General features: G+C 35.5%; 1 protein-coding gene across 9 annotated transcripts in view; it reads right to left on the bottom strand.

Annotated features, from left to right (window-relative positions):
* Positions 1–21435, bottom strand: part of Phc3 (polyhomeotic homolog 3) — a 76657-nt gene that overhangs the window by 7489 nt on the left and 47733 nt on the right. For 7 of the 9 annotated variants that reach the window (XM_023717772.1, XM_023717773.1, XM_023717777.1 and 4 more), the window contains 6 exons: positions 20805–20958; positions 16940–17190; positions 13485–13644; positions 5760–5874; positions 4114–4246; positions 3791–4022 (listed from right to left, as the gene is read on the bottom strand). In XM_023717772.1, coding sequence (XP_023573540.1) covers positions 3791–4022; positions 4114–4246; positions 5760–5874; positions 13485–13644; positions 16940–17190; positions 20805–20958 — 1045 coding nt within the window. Of the gene's footprint in view, positions 1–3789; positions 4023–4113; positions 4247–5759; positions 5875–13484; positions 13645–16939; positions 17191–20804; positions 20959–21435 lie in introns of those variants that run through there. The other 2 variants (XM_023717779.1, XM_023717778.1) reach the window with 2 other exon arrangements.

Raw genomic sequence — 21435 nt, 5'->3', positions numbered from 1 at the left:
CTTCAGTCTTAATTACAAGAACAGGAAAAGAAAGAGAAAGACAGGACAGGACTTACTAAGATTCAGAAAATAGGAGTAATGTGGGCCACAAGAGCTACATTTGAGAACAGAAAAAAAGTTCTCCATGAGGAAAACATATGTCCTTTTTCCTTTACTGTGAAATTCTTCTTGAGATGTCTTCTTATACAGGACAGTAAATGTATTCACAAGTTAAGGAACAAAAACATATTTTGGGAAACACCATGATTAAGAATGCAGCATCATCAGAATTTTAGATCACACTTTCCGAAATTAACTACAAAAAGGTGTAGTTCCACAGTACAGAAATGATAAAATGACTCTGAAGGAGGGGCAGAAGCAAGTACGTTTTCATTAGAGAAAAAATTTTAAATGTAAGTGCTGAAAGTATACCAAGGTAAGTCCTCTGAGTTTCTGACATCAGTATCTACTTCTGTAAAATGACTGGAGCCCAGCAAGATGTACAAAATATACACCACTGAAGCAATCAGTCAGCTTGGCTGGCTTCACCTCACTAGTACTAAGCGCAGTGCCACTCTCAGTATAGGTGTAGAGCTTTGTGCACAGGTAGCAGCTCAACTTTGTAAGTATCCACAGTTACTTCTCCAGCTAAATCCAAAACAAACTGCACAAAAACTGAAAGTAAAGTGATAAGAGGATCACTTGCCACTCATTATAGAAGATACAAGTCCTTAAGCCAGTATTACAAGAACCAATAATATTTGTACATTTAAGAAATGATCCCTATACTTTATATGTCTGAAGAGAAATAAAATCTGTGGACTCAGAGATCAGTTAATACAGAGTAACCTTTGCAAAAAGTGGTTCGCCATATCAAGGAAAAGTTAAAGACAACTCTCAATTGAAAAGAAACTGTATAGAGATCCTTCCTTCCCCTTCTCTCTTTGTCTTTCTTTCCAGTACTGAGAACAGAACACATTACCACTGAGTTACATCCTGAGGCTGGCCAACCTGATGGCCATCATCCATCAGTGAGTCAGTCAGCCTCCTTGTCTATCTCTCTGTCTCACTTAGGAATAGCAGAGACTGAACACAGGGCCTTTCACTTAAGCTATTTTTGAGACAGTGCCTTGCTAAATTACTCAGGTCAGCTTCATGCAATCCTCTTTCCTCAACCTCCTGAGTAGCTGTGACTATGGGCACACATTTCCATGCCTGGCTAGAGAACTTTTTAATATACCAAAAGTTATAAGAATAATTTTTCCCTCTCCTAAGAGGTGTACCAGATATAAGCGCTCTTAAAGACTCAACAGAATGACTGATGCAATAATGAATAATGAAGAGAAAACCTTAGAAGTAAATATAGATGCTCTAATAAGAAAAGAAGCCTATCTTAATTGGAAACATATATAAAATTCAAAAATTTTTCAGTTTATTCATATGAATAAAGCTTGAACAAAAGACAACTTAGAGAAAATGAATGAGCTGAAAAAGGCTCAGAAGAAAAATTAAAGATGTAAGGGGATCAGAAAAAAAAAATGAAGATTAAGGTATTTCTGGAATAAGATGTACCTTAAGCTACAGGTAGTATTCAGGGAGAAACTTTGAAAAACACAGATAACTGATCACAAAAATAAGCTTATTATCTGGCTTATCAAAGAAGCTTGAAGCCAAATACTATTTCAATGGTAAAGAAAACAGTTTAATCAGACTCTAAATCAGTAGCAAGCAATTCTAAATCATTCTTCTTCTTATTATTTTATATATTTGGTACACGGTCTCACTACGCAGCTCATACTCGTAGTGATCCTCCTGTTTTCAGCCTCCCCAGCACTGGGATTGCAGGCATATACCACCACACCCAGTCTCAGCAATTCTAAATTATAAAGCAGTCTGCTTTTAATGCTATATAATGTTCTCTAAACAACTTACAACAAAATCACCTATCAGTGGTGGCAAACCTATGTCACATAAGCTGCAGCAGGCTATTTGTATCACTGAAAGCTCTAAAAGGTTCACCATCATTGAGACCAGGGATCTCAAAAAAAGACGAGTTCTTAATTTTAGCAATATAAACTGAGTTTCTTTTTTAAACTCAACAAGAATGAGACAACGGAGTTAGCCTTTGTTCTAATAAAGCAGTCAAGAGAAGACATAGAACAAATAGATGCTGGGGAAAATTAGTCCTTAAAAAATTTCTGATGAAGAAATAAAACCATCAGTAGTATCTATTAGTTACTAATTATTTGGATGAGTAATTTCCTCAGGATATAAACCAAATCTCCTTTAAAACAAACAAACAAACAAACAACAAAACACAAGGATTTTCCTTACATGATAAATGAGACTCACACACAGATGTAATACGCACTTTAAGAGAGACTACTACAAATGACAGAAGCAAAGTCCAGAACCTGGTGATCAGTACAAACTCCAATGTTAATCTCAAGTTAGCTTTTTTGGGGGCCTAAAACCAAATCTTGTTTCATTAAATATTAAGTCATAAACCACTAAAGACTCATCATCCTCTAATATGTAAGTCTAAAGCTGATTCTAAACCCACATGGTTGATAATTAACTTAGACCTTAGTTTTCTTAGGCATGTGCTTAAATATCTTCACATGAAGAAAGTATTACCTCAGGCTGATGAGATAGCTCAGTGAACTAAGTGCCTGCTTAGGCAAGCTCAAGGTCTGGGTTTCAATCCCCGGCACCACACACTATACCAGCCTTGCCCCCAAATGCACTCAGCGCAGCCAGCAAGACTGGGCATAGTGGAGCATGCCTGCAATCCCAGCGCTGGGGACACTGAAAACAGGAAGATCACTACAAGTCCAAGCTGCATAGTGAGACCCTGTACCAAATATATTAAAAGAGAGAGAAAAAAGAAAAGTATACCTCTTTCCACTGGGTGTGAGGGTAAATGCCTGTAACCCTAGCAGTCTGAGAGGTTGAAGCAGGAGGATCACAAATTCAACGCCAGCCTAGGCAACTTAGGCCAAAGGAAACAAATCTTTAAAATCTCTTTTTTCGTATTTGTTACATCATAAAATGAGTAAGATTTGCTGATTTAAAAGAAATACAGTCTTTATATAACCAATGTGGATCTCATCATGAGCAAAGGTATAGCTTTAGTTGCCAGCCCCCAGAGAGATTTTTTTTTTTTTGCTTTGAAGAAGATTTAAATGGATGAAAAGAATATCAAAATGAGAGCAGAACAAGAAAACACAAATAAGGTTACTCTCAGTATCAGAATCTCAGTAACTGAATTTTAGCTATCTACCTGAAAAATAAAATTTCAGAAGTGATCCCAGTACTTACTGAAAAGAACTAAAAGAATGTAGCTTCTTTTAGAAGAATCAGCTTATTTTTTAAGAAACCATATTCTATATGGTGTTGATTAGCTTTCACAAATGTAAAACAAAACAACAAAAAAAAATATATATATATATCATAAAAAAGAGAGAGAGAAAAAAAAAAAAAGAAGAGCAGTAGGGAAGAAGTGTCTGATTCAATCTCTCTACTGACCTCTTGAGAGAAATCAGACTGAAGAGAAGACACACTAATATCTTCACCAGCTGGGGTATCACAGCAGAGGCAGACTGACTAGTCAGTTTTTATCAACTTGGAGATATGAAAAAAATACCCAGTTGTGCTGAGGGAATAAGCAAGAGGAAAGAGATCACATTTCAGCAGTAGAGGCCATTTAACTTACACATATTTATAGAACTTCTCTAGCTTGTTTATGTGAAAAGGGTAGAGGGAACATGAATATATAATAATATTAAGACCAAAGTGGTGAATTACATACCAGGCAAAGAATGGATGAAGGCCCAGACATCATCAACTGTCCATATAGAAGGCTCTGTCTGGGAAACTGGCAGCAAGTCATTGTTCTCAGGGATTTTCCTAATTCTTACGTCACGAAGCTCACGTTCTCTTTCCCGCTCACTCTGCCTACGCAGACGAGTTGTCATAGCAGATGGCACAGAATCTTCATGTGTAGCCAAGTCTTCTTCTGCAGATGGATAAGTAATTGGAAGCTGGAAAATGTAGTACAAGTAAAATACAGCATTGTACTTTCCTTGCATTTCTGAAAAGGGTATTGTACATCGAAGCAAGGTTTCTACAGACCTGCCTAAGGATATGTTCTCTTGCTGCCCCTTCAGGGCCACTTGGACGACGGCCACGGTGCCCAAGACTTTGATTATCAGGCTTTCGATTCCAACGACTAAGTGCAAACTTTTTAGAACAGCTAACATTGTACCTACAGATTCAAACAAGAAAACATATTAGAAAATGGCATCTCTGTATAACATAATATATATCTCAATATAATCCTGGACACCTATAATCAAGTACTGATATTTTTCTCCTGATTACATCACAACAGTGAAAAACTTTCTATAATATACAGAGGATAACTAATTTTCAGAAAAACAAAAAAATGCAAGGTTCCAGTAGAAAATGTTAGCAATAAATATTCAGAATGTCTATCCAAACTGATTTTCACAAGTAATAATTTCTGGGAAGAGATTAATGAAAAATACAGTAATATGGCAAAGGGAAGGTCTCATACAGCTAGTAAAAAGATTTCTCAATCATTACTAAAATTAAAGAGTGAGCCAGGCATAATGGCACCATCTATAATCCCAGCAACTCAGGAAGATGAGGCAGGAGGATCACCTCAGCCTGGGTAACAGCAAGATCATGTCTCAAAAAACAGAAAGGGCTGGGGATACAACTTAGTGTCAGAGCTCTTGCCTAACATGTACAAGGCTGTGGGTTCAGTCCCATCCTACCCCTTAAAAAAAAAAAAGGGTGAAAACATAAAAAAGTTACACAAGAAATTCACTGCTTTCACTATTCAAGAAATTCAGAAGTACATAATTCTCTGAGTGGTTGAAAAATCATTTTCTCAAAGTAGACTACCTAATACAATATTTTTTAAACACAGGTCTTTTATAAGCATGACTACAGCTTAAAAGAGTCCTATGTCATTTGGTGGGTTCCAAAGCCCTAGAACAAGCTTTAGCAAAATTTTCCTATCCAGGACCATATAGTACTTTAGGTTTTGTGGGCTACACAAGTCTCTGCCACAACTGCTTAACTCTGTTAACATAGTGTAAAAATGGCCATAAAAAATACCAAATGATAGTGGTTATGCTAGTGTTTTAAGATACTTAAATTTATGTTTCACATAATTTTCATGTATTGTGAAATATTCTTTATTTTTTTTCTAATTATCTATAGAAATGTAAAACCATGTGAAACTCAACAGCCACGTGAAATATGGGCTGAGGTGAGTTTTGCTAGAAAGATGAGCAAGACACAACTATCTAAGGGGCCGGGGAAATGGCTTAGTAGAATAAGAGCTTGCCTGGCAAGCGCAGGGGCCAGAGTTCAATCCCCAGTTCCGCAAAGAAAGAAAAGAAAAAAGAAAAAACAATACACAACTACCTAAGAATTTTTTTTTTTTTTTTTTTTGAAAACATGAGACTCCTCTAGAGGTTTTATATTCAAAACTCTTGCTCTAAGAAAAAAAATCTCAATTAACACTGCTTTTGACAACCAGTCTAATAGCCATATACAAAAATAACATCTTCTCCTGAGTTTTATGAATATATAGAGGTGGAAATATGGAATCCTATGAGAATGAACAGGTTATTTTCTCCAGTAGAAGTATAAAAATGGGGCCAGCCAAATAGCTCAGTGGTTTTTTGGTTTTGTTGCAAGGCTTATTGTTTGTCCCTTTCAGAAATTCAAGAACACAGAAATACCTTTTGGCACATGACATGGTGCAGAATCGTTTTGACCGTAAAAATTCATTAGCATATCCCATTTTCCCACAGAATTCACACTTGAGCAACTCACTGTCCATTTCTTCTAACGCCTCTGAAAGAAGAAAACAAAGAGAAAAAATTCCAAAAATTTAATGGTGACAGTGTTTTTTAAAGCTTCTATTTGTTTGGATACTGACACCAGAACAATGGTCTTTCAACTTCTGAATCCTTAGCCACTCTAGCAGAGCAAAAGCCTTCAAAAACAAACACCTCTATTAATTCTTCTTACTTCTGCATAAAAATTATATGGAATTTTCCCATTTAAGTAAGTGGAACATTTTTCTAAGTTTCTTTTGCCAAGATTCCAGTATCTCTAAACTGTGCAAACAATTTCATAAACACTATGCAAGAATCAAAGATGAGTAATACATAATCACTACTGTCCAGAAGCAACACTTTCAAAGCAGCAGTATGGGATATGACTATTGATACATTGTGCTGTGGAACAGGGAAGCCTTAATTCTAACTGTAGAGAATAGGGATGACTTCAAAATGGTGGGATTTTTATGATATCTTGTTTTTGAGACTATAAAAAAATTAAGTTCTTAAAATATCTGCAGCGTATAGTAGTATTAAGATGAACATCTAATAAAAGTTCCTTTTATAGTACATTAAACAAAAAATAACTTAGTCTTAAAATCACAAATAGTTTTATAATTTCCAATTGATAGAGCTTTTTTTCAGAATGTTCACCTATTAAATTAGAATGTCCTTCTTCTGCCCCTACATCTTTCTTCAGGCCACAGGAAGGGACCCAAAGAATCTAAAAAAAAATCCTCAAATTCTCAGCAGCATCATGTGTAAGTAAGCAAGAGTCAATCTTCATGACCCAGTTTTCTCATCTATAAAATGGGGTTTATAAGACCTTTCCCAAAGAATTGAGGTGACAGTAAAGTGTGTGCTCCACAGGGAACGGGCAATAAATTACTGGCAGTTCCATTTCCTAATTTCATACAAAACAAAGGGTACTAAAATATGTGCTCAAGAAATGCTTTATAGTGGCTGGAGAGATGGCTCAGTGGTCTAAAGCACCTACTTGAAACAAGCTTGGCAAAGCACAGGGACCGCGGTTCGATCCCCAGCACCACATGCCAGCCAGACCCGCCCCCTGGTGGGCTGAGCTGGCCACACACACACACAATAAATAAATGTAATAAATAAAAATAAATAAATATTAAAAAAAAAAAAAAAAGAAATGCTTTATAGTGAAATCTGTTAAATTCTTTTAAGACAATGTCTCACTATGTTGTTTGTGCTGGCCTTGAACTCACTATGTGTTCTAGGCTGGCTTCAATCTCACAGCAATCCTCCCGCCTCAGCATCCCAAGTGCTGTGATTTCAGGGTTGTGCCACCATACCCAATCAAAACCTGTTAAATTCCTACATCTACTATATTTTGTCCCTTTCTTCATCACAATTCCAGTGCCACATCACATAAAATATGCACCAAAAAGTACCCTACCAAAAGTTTTAACTGTGAGCTCCATATGTGCTCTTTCTATATACTCATTTAAAGAAGACTCGTCAAAATCAAGAGAGGGAGGATGAAATGTAGATGCGAGTGGCAGTACTTAGCTCAGGCACTCACTAGCTTTATTAGAAAGACAGAGGAAAAATGCTAAATCAAGTGCAAGTAGCAAAAACTACTAAAAGTATTTTGGAGTAGTATTTGACCTTGGTAGACTCCAAATTCATTATCCAAATGAACTCACAAACTAACAAGTGGCCTTTTTTTTCCAGTGCTGGGGATGGAATCCACACCTTCCTTCCTGGATGCTAAGCAGGCACTCACTCTATTTCTGTGGCATGTCTAGCCCTCAAGTGATCATTTTAGGAAAATTCTCAGGACTATCTTCATAAGTAAAAGTCATCTATTTACTTACAATGAGGAAGAAAAAATCTCAAACCAAATAAAAACTGCTCCAATGATTTAGGCATGGCTTCATCACAATCGGGACCAAGTTAGAACATCCATCAACACATTCCTGGGGCCTGATATTATACACTCCTTAGTGCATTATTTTTATTTTGTCAAACATATAACTTTATCTGACCTTGGAAATCCTATACAAGGGACGGAACCTTTTACTCAAGCACTACTGCCTTAAGAGTCCATTCCTCAAGTTGTCTCAAGAAATGGCTATGCTAAAAGCTCTGCTTTAAAGATTTCTTCATTAACTAAAGCAAAGATTAATACCCAATGAAAGGTTAGAATACATTATATGAAGAAATTGTCTTTAGTAGTGAATGAGGGGAAATAAACTCATGAGGTTTAAAGTTAACAACCTAACAAAAATATATCAATATTTTTTGTGGGGAGGATATTTCAATTTTTTTGAGACAAGGTCTTACTATGTAGTCCAGGCTAGCCATGTCCAGCTAGTACAGCAGTTTTATTTTTCAAAAAGTGAAGAAAGAGCTGGGTGTGGTGATGTACACCTGTAATCCCAGGACTTACTCAGGAGGCTGAGGCAGAAGACTGCCATGAGTTCAAAGCCTACCTGGACTATATAGTGAGCTCAAAGTCAGCCTGAATTACATAGCAAGACCCTATCTCAACAATCACGCCCCCAGGTGAGGAAAATTACAGCTCAGAAATTCTGTGTGTGACTGATTTTTTCTTTTTTTTTTTTTTTTGGTGTTTTAGGGAAGGGTCTACAGCATGTTCAGGGTCTCACTACTAGATTGGACTTGTAGCGATCCGCCTGTTTACAGCCTCCCAAGAGCTGGGATTATAGGTGCACACCACCATGCCCAGTCTCAAGTGCCATCTCAGCGTGCCCTGGGGGTGGGGCTGACCCAGCAGGCATGGGGATCGAACCCCCAGCCCCTGTGCCTGCTTGCAGGCACTTTAATCTGCTGAGCTATTTGGCTGGCCCTTTTGATTGAATTTTTAATAAATCTGGTAATATTCCTATTACAGCCTGTATTTACATGTTCCCCTAAAAGCCTCATGCAGCCTTAGGTGCTTTTTGGAGATGGCTGGATCTAGAATGTGTGATGCTGTGATAAAGGATATGATCTTTGCACTGATTCACAGCACAATGCTAGGATTAAGGTTGCTCCAATCTGGTGTGAGTGCCATAAGTGACAGAAAGAGGGTTGCAGTCGTTGCTGTTTGTCAGGTCCTGCTTGCTGCTTTTGCTGCCTTTCTGCCTGCCATGAACTGTTTTTCCTCTGCAATGCTACCCTGCCTGGGAGCCAGCCCACTATGAACTGAAACTTCTAAGAACTGTGAGCTACAATAAATCTTTCCTCCTTTAACTTTGGGTGTCATGTACCTCAGCAATGTGAAAATTATTACAACATTCCCAAGACCACTTTTTCATACTTGTGAATAAAAGAAATTACAAAACCAAATATAAAACTGTTGAGTCAGCTAATAAAAATGGGAACTATAGTAAAGACACTGATTATTCTCCAGCACACATTCTTCTTTACTATTTCACAAAAAAAACAAAACCTTCAGAACATGGATACCTAGGACAAAATTTAATTTTTCCACTAGTACTGATATCTAGGTATGGCTGATTTCTGACCATAGGAGTGTGAGTGGAAATGATTATAAACTCTAGATCATAGCCTTCCTGTCTCAGTAGTTAAAATGTGATCATGAAGATCAGCCCTTGTGGAAATGAGAACATTTTAGGGCTCATACAGACATAAGACACTGGAGCTAGGAGGCCCACCATCACCACGGCTCTCAACTGACAAACTTTAAACTATATCAGAAAAAAACCCTGTTATCTTAATCAAATATTATTCTGGGATTCTAGTTGAGTGAACAAATGTATATCCTAATTAAGTATTCCCCAAAGCTTGAAATAACAGGATCAGCAACAAAAAGAAGCAAACAAGGAAAACATAGTAGATGTGATAATTTGCCAGGGAAATAAGGTATTTTGATAAATTATGATCTAGTAAAGATTCTGGTTACACAGTCAATCCAAATACAACCATAGTTTATCCTTTAAAAAGAGAATAATTCTTATAATAAATTTATTTTATATGGAAATTGTATACACTACTAAAACCAAACCCACTACTAAGTAAGTGACCTCACCATTTCACTCTGGAACATCCCTGATAAAAGAGTAGGATAAACAGTAACAAAAACAAGACTTAGGGCTGGTGAGATGGCTCAGTGGTCTAAGGCACCTACTTAGAACAAACTAAGCTAAACAAAGCACAGGGACCGCGGTTCAATCCCCCAGCACCACATGCCAGCCAGCCCCGCCCCCTAGTGGGCTGAGCTGACCACACACACGAAATAAATAAATAAATAAAAAAAAACAAGACTTATAAAATTACCCTGGGAAATTAAAAAATGAAATTTTAAAAATTTCTGTGTATTATATAAATACTTCTCTACTATGAAGTGCAATAATCATTTAGAAATCTTGCATTTCTTACTCAGGCATCCTGTCCTGTTGAACTACCCTTTGCTTTGCCTCTCCTCCAATCCCTTTCTTCCTCTTCCCACCATGACCACTGCTATCAATTACACACAAAACTCTAAATATATCCTACAGTTGACCAGCAAAGTTTACAAAAACACACTTGAGTCAAGATAACACCTGTTTTATTACCTGAGGTATTTGAGAACCTGACTCTGCCAGTCTCAGGCTATTCTAACTTCATTCTTCACTGCCCCTTCCTCAAATTTCTAGCACTTTACAGCTTTTGTGCATTTATTTGTGGTATGCTAACCTGAACTGTTTTTTCTGTTTATCTTAAATCTATGCTTTTCTTTCCTGCGTGGGTTTTTTGTTGTTGTTGTCCTTTTTTGTTGTTTTTTGAGACAGGGTCTCACTATGTAGTTCTGGCTGGCCTTGAACTATGTAACCCCCAAGATGGCCTCAAACTTTTAGCAATCCTTCTGCCTCAGCCTTCAGAGTGCTGGGGTTACAGGTGTGCACCACCATGCCTGGAATACATCAATGCTTTAAAAAAAAAAATCCAACAAACAGGTCAAATCTAATCCTATAAGAAACTAACCAAACTGGAAATAATCTTAGCCAGTTCTAAATTCTTCATTGAAAACTTATCATTTGTTCATCTCAGTTACTACCTCCTACAAAACTAAATTAAAAGTTCCCCAGGCCAGGAAGATAGCTCAGTAGAATAAGCACTTGCCTGGCAAGTGCAGGGTCCTGAGTTCAATCCCCTGTAACACACACACACCCAAAAAAAAAGTTCCTGGAGGCAAAAGGGCATATTTTACTTCGCTATATGCCCCTCAGATGCTGCATGTTCATGACATTACTATGAACTATGAGTATTATGAGATATGTTGTGAAGTTTCCTAAGCTCATTTTCATGTTTCTCTCATGTATGTACACGGGGGCACATTATAAGCACTTTTTAATCTAGAGCTTTCATTTATACAATCACTGTAGATACAAGCAAAAAAAAATGTATGCACATTTATCTATACTTTTTCATCTCAAATGAAAAATGATGTAAGAAAATGCATGTTTTTTTAGAGATGCACATTGATGTACATGCCACAAAATAAACAAGTATGATTTTTTTTTAAAACAGAAACAATAATCCCAACTCTGCAAGGCAAGACTGAGGTGAATTCAAAGCTGGCCTAGACTACATGATGAGTTAAAGGCCAGTTTGAACTACCTAGTGAGACCCTATCTCAAAAAAAGAAACAACAACAACAAAAATAAAAACAAAGAGGGCTTAAAAAAAATTAACAGAAGCAAAGGGGAAAGAAGAAGGAGGGAAGGTAAAAAGAATGAAAGGAAAGACAAAATGTACTAAGGGAAAAAAGAAAGGGACAAAATGGAAGACGGAAGGAAACAAAAAGATGCATGACGCTAATGTGGCAAAATAATGTGTAAATTGGGTCATAATGACTCTGGATAGAGCATTAGCACACAATTCCCTCTGTTTATATGTATGTTTAAAATTTTTCAGGTGTGACAATCTTTTAAATTATAAAACTTTGGGGCTGGTGAGATGGCTCAGTGGTCTAAAGCACCTACTTAGAACAAGCTTAGCAAAGCACAGGGACCGCGGTTCAATCCCCCAGCACCACATGCCAGCCAGCCCCGCCCCCTGGTGGGCTGAGCTGGCCACACACAAATAAATAAATAAATAATTTAAAAATAAAAATAAAAAACTTTGAACCAATATATGTTAACAGTAAAAATCAATAAAGTAACACAGTGACAAACACATTGTAATAGTTCATAAAGTACTAATAATGACAGAAGTGCCTTCTTCTTTTAGAGTCAGGAAAACTGAGAACATTAACTTTTACCAGAATGTTATTTTGCCTAATTCAGCAATGTACTGGCACATACTGTACTAGTACAGACTCAACAAATATTTACAGAGGAAATAAATTTAAATGAAATATACTAAGGATAATTACTTATAGGTGTTAATTCACTACTGTATATAGAGCCTTCACTAAACTACAAACTATATCAATTGCAGGACTATGATCAAAATCTATCAGCAACAGTCTCACAAAGATGTTCCTACAGGATATAGCTAGTTGGATTTTTTTTGTCCAACATTCAAAACCTCAATCAAAAAGTAGTATGACATTTGCTGATGTTTTTCATTTTTTGGTTCTAAACAAAACTTCAGGTATAAAATACATCATTTTTACTTGTGTTTGTTTTCCTTCAGTCATTGTAAAAATTATTTTTATTTCTATGGAAGTCACTATTAGCATAAATTAAGTTAAAAAGAATTCTTCAACATTAGGAGATTTAGTGGTATTTTTCCTTTTGCATAAATACAAACACCTCTATGATTAGAGAGTACATTCCTAATATAGCACTCACATTGTATCATGCATCAGAATACAGAGATTTAAAACCAAACGACAGGGCCAGGGAGATAGCTTAGTAGAATAAGCGCTTGCCTGGCAATGCAAGGTCCTCAGTTCAATCCCCGGTACCGCAAAAATAAATAAATAAATAAATAAATAAATAAATAAATAAATCCAAATGACCCAGAAGCTCTGAATTTTTAAGCTTACCCAATAAAATTCACTATTTACATTGGTTTTTTTTTTTAAAAAGAAAGAGAAGCTGGGCATGGTGGTGCATGCCTGTAATCCCAGTACTCAGGAGACGGAGGCAGAAGGATTGCCACAAATTTGAGGCCAGCCTGGGATATATAGTGAGTTCAAGGCCAGCCTGGAGACTACAGATTTTGAAACTCTGTCTCAAAAAAAACCCCCAAAATAAATAAATAAACGAAATATGAAAGGAAGCAAGGGAGGATGTAAAGAGTAAGGGAGAGAGGAAGGGCAGGAAGGACTCATTCTGATGAAAAAATTATGTATTTATTTTTCTCTAAATGATAGAATTTTTTCTATGTTCAAAAGTCAAATTAATATTGTATCAATAGGCATATATCTTGCTACTTTAGTTATCTGGCGATTTAGAATCTGGTAACCACAGTACAGCATGTCTATTATATCAGCTACTCAAGAGGCTAAAGCAATAGAACCACAAGTTCAAAGCCAGCCTGGACAACATCAAGAAATCCATAGACGTCTGGTCAGCTTTTCCTATTGTTTTGGTCAAATAATGCACTATACAAAATAAAAATGAATCCTTCTAAGTAAAAATCTGTGAACAAAAATCCAAATTCTGTTTCAAGTAATAAAAGTAAAAATCCACAAACCTTCAGCAATCATGTCTTCCATCTCTGTATCAGATGAATTATCTGGATGCTTTGTATTGTTTTGTATCTCTGGTTGAACACACACAGAATTTATCACCTGATTATCCAAAAGAGGCCTTTTTTTAACAGGCTGTTCTATCAGCAAAGATGAACGACTCACCTTTAAAAGGAAGACAGGATGGAATGATGTGAAATAATCTCAGGCATCCACAAATAATTTTACTAAAATCCCTCTTGAATGTTATCTATGATAACTTACTTGTTCATTGATAAAATACAGTAAGTACTAACTCAAGTAAAAGCTAAGCAGTCTGGACATAAACACTTTTATCTCTAGTCATGAACAAAGTGGATGCTTCAAAATTTCTGTCAAATGGAACCCAGCGTCCTTGTTTAGCTAATAGTTAAAAATGTATGCTTAGAATTAATATGAGCTATCAGATTATCCCTATGACTGTTTCAGTAGTATAGTGTAACAATGAAAAACAAAGACTATAATCATCAGAATCTTCAGGAATTGGGATTTTATTTTTGGATTTTCAATTTTTGTTGTTCTGAGGATTAAATCAAGGGTCTTGTGTTTGAAGACAAGAAGTCTACCACTGAAATATACCCCTAGTTCTTTTTTCTTTTTCTTTTTTTCCTAGTTCTTTTTATTTACTTTTTTAACTTTACAAAATACTATTCAGTTAAGCAATTCTCTAAAATTTTATGTGACAGTAATCTTTCTCCCTCAAAGACTTTCATATTTCCTTATAGAAGTATAATAAAAAAAAGACAAGTAATTTTTTTTCTTTCTTTCTTTAGTGCTAGGGATTGAACCCAGGCCCTCACATATGTTAGGTCACTCTAAAACTGAGCTACAGCCCAAGCCAATACTGTACATATTTTATAGACATGGAAACTCATGATCAAATTGTTTAGGTTATTTCTTTATAAAAGCAGAATCAACACTACAGCTCAAGTCTCCTAACTTCTACTTTAGCAAACTATTCCACTATGAATACAAATAGAAAATCTGCAAACACTGTTAATATGATTATCAACAAAATACTTACTATGTTTAATATACTTGGTTGTTGTATTTATTTTAGATGTATTTTCAGAAAAAAAAATAACTCAAACCAAAATATTCACTGATTTTCTAGGCAACCTCTCAGCTAAATGAAAAAGAAGATTAGAACTTTTCATTCCTCAAAAATGCTGGCTAAGTCTTCAATATCTTCCATACGTGGAGAATTACAGCTTATTAAAATCTCATTTAACTTTAAAGCAAAATCAAAATTTTAAGCCAAACAAAATTAAAATAAAGTTTTGATTTGCTTTTATTCCAGTAAAGTATTATAAAATTTATAGAAGGTATTCCTAGGGTAAAAAAAAATCTTAACATTCAGTATTGCTAAGGGCCTACACTTCCAGTGGATGAATAAACTTAAATAATCTTTCCAAAAATAATCTGACAATATATTACATCTTATGGATATATATGTAATATGATACAACTAGTTGTAGGAACTTCTAAGAAAGTTATTTAAAATGTGAACAATATATAAATATTCAAAGACATTCTTTTAGGATCTTTTGATGATGCTAGGGATTAAAAAAGAAAAAAATATATATTAACCTGGATTATGTGGATATACACATATACTACTGGAAATTCTATGAATTTCTCAAATTTTCATTTAGAGTATATAATACCTTTGTAATCTGAAAAATAATTATAATTGTTACAGTGATAACAGGTAATAAAATCAATGACCACTGAGTGCAGATACTATATATAATAATATGCACATTTAATTCTCACAACAACTCTAAGAACAAAGTGCCATCTCTAACTGCCAGATAAATAAAATGAAGATTGTAAAGGCTGAATGATTGGAAAAAAGTTGGTCACTATACACAGCACAGCCAGAATCCAAACACATTTATTATATGTACTATTTTATCTGAGAAATAAAAAAAGATTTTTCCTACATCCACTATATCAGATTTATACAAAAGTCAAGTTCAGCACGCGCGCACATACACACACACACACACACACCAGCTATCAAAATGCACAATCTTCAGGAGAAATACGTTTTTTAATGTCTACTCTTTTTTTTTTTCTAAGGAAAAATGTTTGTCTCTAGGTATTACCATATAAATTATCTACCTCAATGACTAAGTAGTGAAGGCATGTGGTGAAAGAACTTTCATTTGAGGTGAACATATTAAAGCATTTTAAAAATCTGGTTAAAACCACTAGGAAGACAGTGTGCAATATGTTAATTGTTGGAATTGTCCTACCAATTTGATTTGAAACTGTCTCATTGCTATTTATTTCTCAATAAAATTATGGGGAAAAAAATCTGGTTAAAGAAAAAAAATCTGGTTGAAGGATGAAGTTTTGGGAAAATTTATTTTATAATCATAACCTATTAATTGGATAACCTACAGATATATTAGAGGACTCAGCAAAAGTTCACAAAATATTACATATAAGAAACACCATTTTAAAAGACATTTCAAATGTCACATTAATACCTTAAAAAAAAATCTATTTCATTGAAGTAAGCTTTCCACTTCCTGACTTTCTCCATAAATACAAAATCAATGCCCCCATACTGAATTTTTGTTCATTTTTCCTTACTTGTATGTCTAACTAGATAACACAAGACCCTAGAAATATATCTGAATTATATAGAGCACAGAGTTACATTCCAGATAAACATTATAAGCTTTTTCTTAGAGAATAATACAAATTTTAAAAAATAAAGCTGTGGCTCTTCCTGTGAGCTGCCTGAGGTGACCTGTGAAAATGGTTTGCCACTCTCTCAACCCAGAAAACCCCACAAAATTATGCAAAGCAAGAGGCTCAAATCTTCACGTTCACTTTTAAGAACACGTGTAAAACTGTCCAGTCTATCAAGAGTATGCATATCTGAAAGGCCACCAAGCACAGTGTGCCATTCTGTCATTACAATGGTGGAGTTGGTTTGCTGGGTGTGTCTAGGCCAACAGTGGGGCTGGACACAGGGTCAGTGGCCCAAAAAGAGTTCTGAATTTTTGCTATACATGCTTAAAAATGCAGAGAATAATGCTGAGCTTAAGGGTTTAGATGTAGATTCTCTGGTTATTAAACATACCTAGGTAAACAAAGGACCCAAGATGGGCCGCTGTACTGATAGAGCTCATGGCCAGACTAACCCATACATGACCTCCCCCTGCCATATTGAGATGCTCCTCACTGAAAAGGAACAAATTTTTCCTAAACCATAGGAGGAAGTTGCACAGAAGAAAAAGATATCCCAGAAGAAACTGAAGAAACAAAAACTTATGGCACAGGAATAAATTAAAAATAAAATAAATGCAAATAAAATTAATATTGTCTATTAGTTAAAAAAATAAAAATAAAATTAAAATAAAGCTGTGAATGATAATTCTTAAAAACCATAAATACTACTTACAGGAAATGGCTCCAATCCCTCCTGAATTACAAACCCTTCAATAACATGGGTCAAGATCTGCGGTTTGACAATAGCCTGTGGAGGCTTGTTCTCAACACTGGGAATGCTACCAGGCATAGATGCGCTATTAGTCCTTGTGGTAGCAGCTGGAAGTAAAAGTGGAGGTGGAGGAATAGAAACATGTGAAGGATCTGATGGAGATTTAATTACTGAAGCACTGACTGATGCCACAGCAGGTAATTCTACTTGCTCTGGAAAAAAAAAAAAAAAAAAGTTATTTTTTTGATCATTAGTATTTTGCCTGTACAATACTTAATATCTGGTGTTTTAAAAAACTGGCCTAAGAACTTCGTTATCTCACTTAATCTACACAATAACCGAACAACGTAAAAATCACTATCATCTCTACTTAACAGAAGAGGATAGCTTGCTCAAAGTTATTCAAACATTATTTTAAGGCTGGGGACATAGCCCAGCAGCACAAGTGCAGGCCTGGCAAATGCAAGGTCTTAAGTTTCAATTCCCAGTACCAGAAGGAAAGACAAGACAGACAAAACATTATTTTAAAAACTCTCCTTCATAAGACACAAAAATGTTTTAGAATACCAACTTAAAAATAACTGTAAGAATGCTTAGTTGGGTTACTTTTTGGTTTTTGGAGGGGCCGGGGAGATGGCTCAGTAGAATAAACGCTTCCCTAGCAAGCGCAAGGGCCTGAGTTCAATCCCCAGGTCCAAAAAAAAAAAAAAAAAAAACAACTTTTTGTTTTTTGGGTTACACCAATACATTCCCCATGTTCCTGTTTCTGTATTTCAAAAGTCATGAGAGCCGAGGAGATGGCTCAGTGGAATAAGTGCTCCCCTGGCAAGTGCAAGGGCCTGAGTTCAATCCCCGGTTTTGCAAAAGAAAGAAAGAAAGAAAGAAAGAAAGAAAGAAAGAAAGAAAGAAAGAAAGACAGACAGACAGACAGACAGACAGACAGACAGACAGACAAAATCAAAAGGCATGAGGAGGCAGGCAAATATCTTTAAAAAAACAACAACCCATACATTCATAGAAAACTTTAAGTGAGTGACACCCTTAACTTTAAGCAGTAAGTCGCCTCCAACATCTCACACAAATTTTCTTTGTAGTTTTTTGGTTTTTTGTTCTTCCAGTTGTCTTCTGTGACACTGTATGTGTTAATCCGGGAAAATACTTCAGTACCATTCAAGTACAACATGTTGGGCAGAACCACTGACTCTTCTCCTCCAAATTCTGAGGCCCACAATAAGATAGATCTGACAGCCTGCAATGGAGATGTTACCTGCCTGTTTGGTAGCACCAACCTTTTATTCTCTGTACCAAACTAAAGAGATCTAGGAACATCAGCAAGTACAGATGGCTAAGGAAAACAAAAGGGCATATGTGCAAATATAATAATGACACTGAGCTCTCTTATACCAGGTACCATGTTCAATGCCTCACATGTAGTAATTTATTTATTCTTTACAACTAGCCTATGGACAGATGTTATCATCACCATCTTACAGATGAGGAAATCCAAGATGAAGAGATTAAATTCTTGCCTTAATGGCACACAGAAAATAAGCAGTAGAAATGGGACTAAGAGCCATGAAGACCAGTTCTAGAGATCATGCTCTTAAATTCTGTTACCTTCTCACTACTATCACTGAAAAAAGGGTTGACGGCACATACCAATTATGCTCAAAAGATTTAAGCAGAAAAAAATGTAGAGGAATCTGTAAAGAGAAAACTCAGCTAATAAAATAGCACAGGGCTGGGGAGATGGCTCAGTGGAATAAACACTTCCCTGGCAAGCGCCAGAGCCTGAGATCAATCCCCAGTTCTGAAAAAAAAAAAAAAAAAGTAATGTCTAAGGGCTGGGGAGATGGCTCAATGGAATAAAATAGCACAGTAGGGGGCTGAGTTCAATGGCAGATCACTTGTTGATCATAAATGAGACCACAGGTTTAAGCTTCAGCACCACAAAAAATTTAAAATAAGATGGCATAACAATCATCTGCCCCAGTTCCGCAAAAAAAAAAAAAAAACACCAATCATCCGCACATATTCTCAGATATGGAAATGCAGAGTGGGGGTGTAGCTCAGTGATGCAGCACTTGAGCACTTGCCTAGTACATGAAGAAAAGATCCCAAGGAAAAAATCATATATTATATATATATATACTTATATGAAAAAATACATATATGAAAAAAATGGAAACACTAACAGTTCACTATTAATAACACCAAAGTGATTAATGTATCATGTAGTAACAGCAAATATAACAGTATAAACTATGTTGGAAAGGTCATATAATCTACAAACACTTCAAAAAGGGGGGAAAAAAGGAAAACATACTAATTTGCTAAGTTTAGGAACAAATACAAAATTATTCATATGTATTATGAGACAGACAAACCCCACAAAACTCATGTATCAAATCTTCTCTGGGATAAAGTATAAAAAAATATAAAATTTTGAAGTGGAACTGTTAATAAGAAAAATATAATGGAAAACTGAAAACAAAATAAAACTATAATATCGTTTAGAAACTTACAGATATGTTCTTTTTTTAGAAAACTAAGGTTGTGGGCCAGGGGATACAGCTCAGTGGCACAGCACCTGCCTGGCAAGCGTAAGGTCCTGAGTTTGATTCCTGGTACCAACAAAGAAATCTAAGGTTGCACACCACACCATGGTTTGAAGGTATATCCTAAAATTCATGTGGACATAGGACTGTCAGTTAAACTAGTGTTTTAATAAAATACCCAGGGTTCATAGTAACGTGTAGGGAATACAGACGGGATCTACTTAAAATTCATAAGAAGCATTGAATTAGGGAATATGAACTTGGAATGTTTAAGTACAAGGCATGTTTTAATCCATGTCTTTTGCAAGAATTAGGCTCCAATTTAAGTACAATAATTGTTTTGAGTTTTTTTTGTTGCTGTGTTTTTGGGTGATTTTTTTTTCTTTTTTCTTTTTGAGAGAAAGTCTTGCTATGTATTTCAGGCTGGGCTTACAAATCACTATGTACTGTAGGCTGGCCTTCAACTCACAGTGACTCTCCTTCCTCACCCTATTATGTGCTGAACTAAAGGCATGCTCTACCACACCCAGCTTTAAGTACTATGACTACTTAAATTTTTTCTTCTTTTTTGGGACAAGGTTTTACTGTGCAATTCAGGTTGGGCTTGTGGTCCAGACTGGCTTCAAACTTGCAGTGATCCTCCTGCCTCAGCCTCCCAAATGCTAAGATTAACAGGCGCATATTACCACACCCAGCACACTATTAAACTTTTGACAGCAATTTTTCTGGACCACAAGAAATTGTGAGAAATATCAAATACGACTTGTGATTTTTAGAAAATATAATTTAAATCTTCTTATAGAATCTTGATTTATTCTGCTTTTTAAGCTAGGAATAGTTCAACAGGTAAATGTAAATAAGCATATAAAACGTATCTATACAAGCCACTAAAAATTAGAAGTGAGGGCCAGGGATAGCTCATAGACATAAGTGCCTGTCTGGCAAGTGCAAGGTGCCGAGTTCAATCACCAGAACAGGAAAAAAAAAATTAGAAGTCTTGATATAGTATGTTTTTCATTTGAGTGATAGATACTGAATAATTCATTAACTATTAAGCTTTGCTACTTTAAAGAATTTTTCATAAAGGCAAGTAATTCTTACTCTTTAATAAACTGTTATCCATAAAAATAAAAAGCGCTGAGTTTTAACCTACATTTTGCTATAATTTACTATAGTAACAAATTAACTTAATACCATATCTAATAAAACATATTTCCCATTACTGAAGTCTAATAGAAAAATTCCCCTAAATTTTGGGATTTTCTCACCTAACAAAGGATGTTCAGAAGTCAGATCCTCTCCTCTCCCCACAGTTATAGCTGCTGGAGACAAAGTGGGAGGTGGTGGGGTTCTGTCCATCCGGACACACTCATCAGATTCCTCTGGCATTTCCTCTTCACACACATCTTCTACTTGATAAACCTGCAATGACAAACCACACTGCCTTAAAATGTTTACAAAACTGTATCTAATAAGGTACTTTAAATTTTTTAGAGTTAAATTCTAAGTATATTAAATTTTAAAACAAGGTAAAATATTCTGACAAGTAGAAAAGAAAACTTTAAAATCCATGAAATGAAGTTTTTCATTATGCCTATGTCACTGAAAGCAAACTTCAGATCAGTTATCTAGGCCAAAAGTCACTAAAGTTTACAAAATGATCAGGTGTGAAAATATTTTTAATTTTGAAAATTAAAAAAGGCTCTAATTTTATATAAGTATTTCAAGAATTATACTACAGTTTCTGCAAATTTCTACTTGTCATAAGTCAAAATAAATGATAGTAATTTTCATAGGCACACAAGTAAATCTCCAAATTACCATGTAATACTATTAGGAAATACAATGCCGGGAGAACAATATCCCAGGCTGTTATCATTATCATCATCATTATTATTT

The sequence above is a fragment of the Octodon degus genome, unplaced genomic scaffold (genome assembly GCF_000260255.1).
Source record: "Octodon degus isolate 3935 unplaced genomic scaffold, OctDeg1.0 scaffold00055, whole genome shotgun sequence".
Classification (NCBI taxonomy): Eukaryota; Metazoa; Chordata; class Mammalia; order Rodentia; family Octodontidae; genus Octodon; species Octodon degus.
The sequence above is the reverse complement of the archived record's forward strand: the minus strand, read 5'-3'. Positions and strand labels throughout refer to the sequence as shown.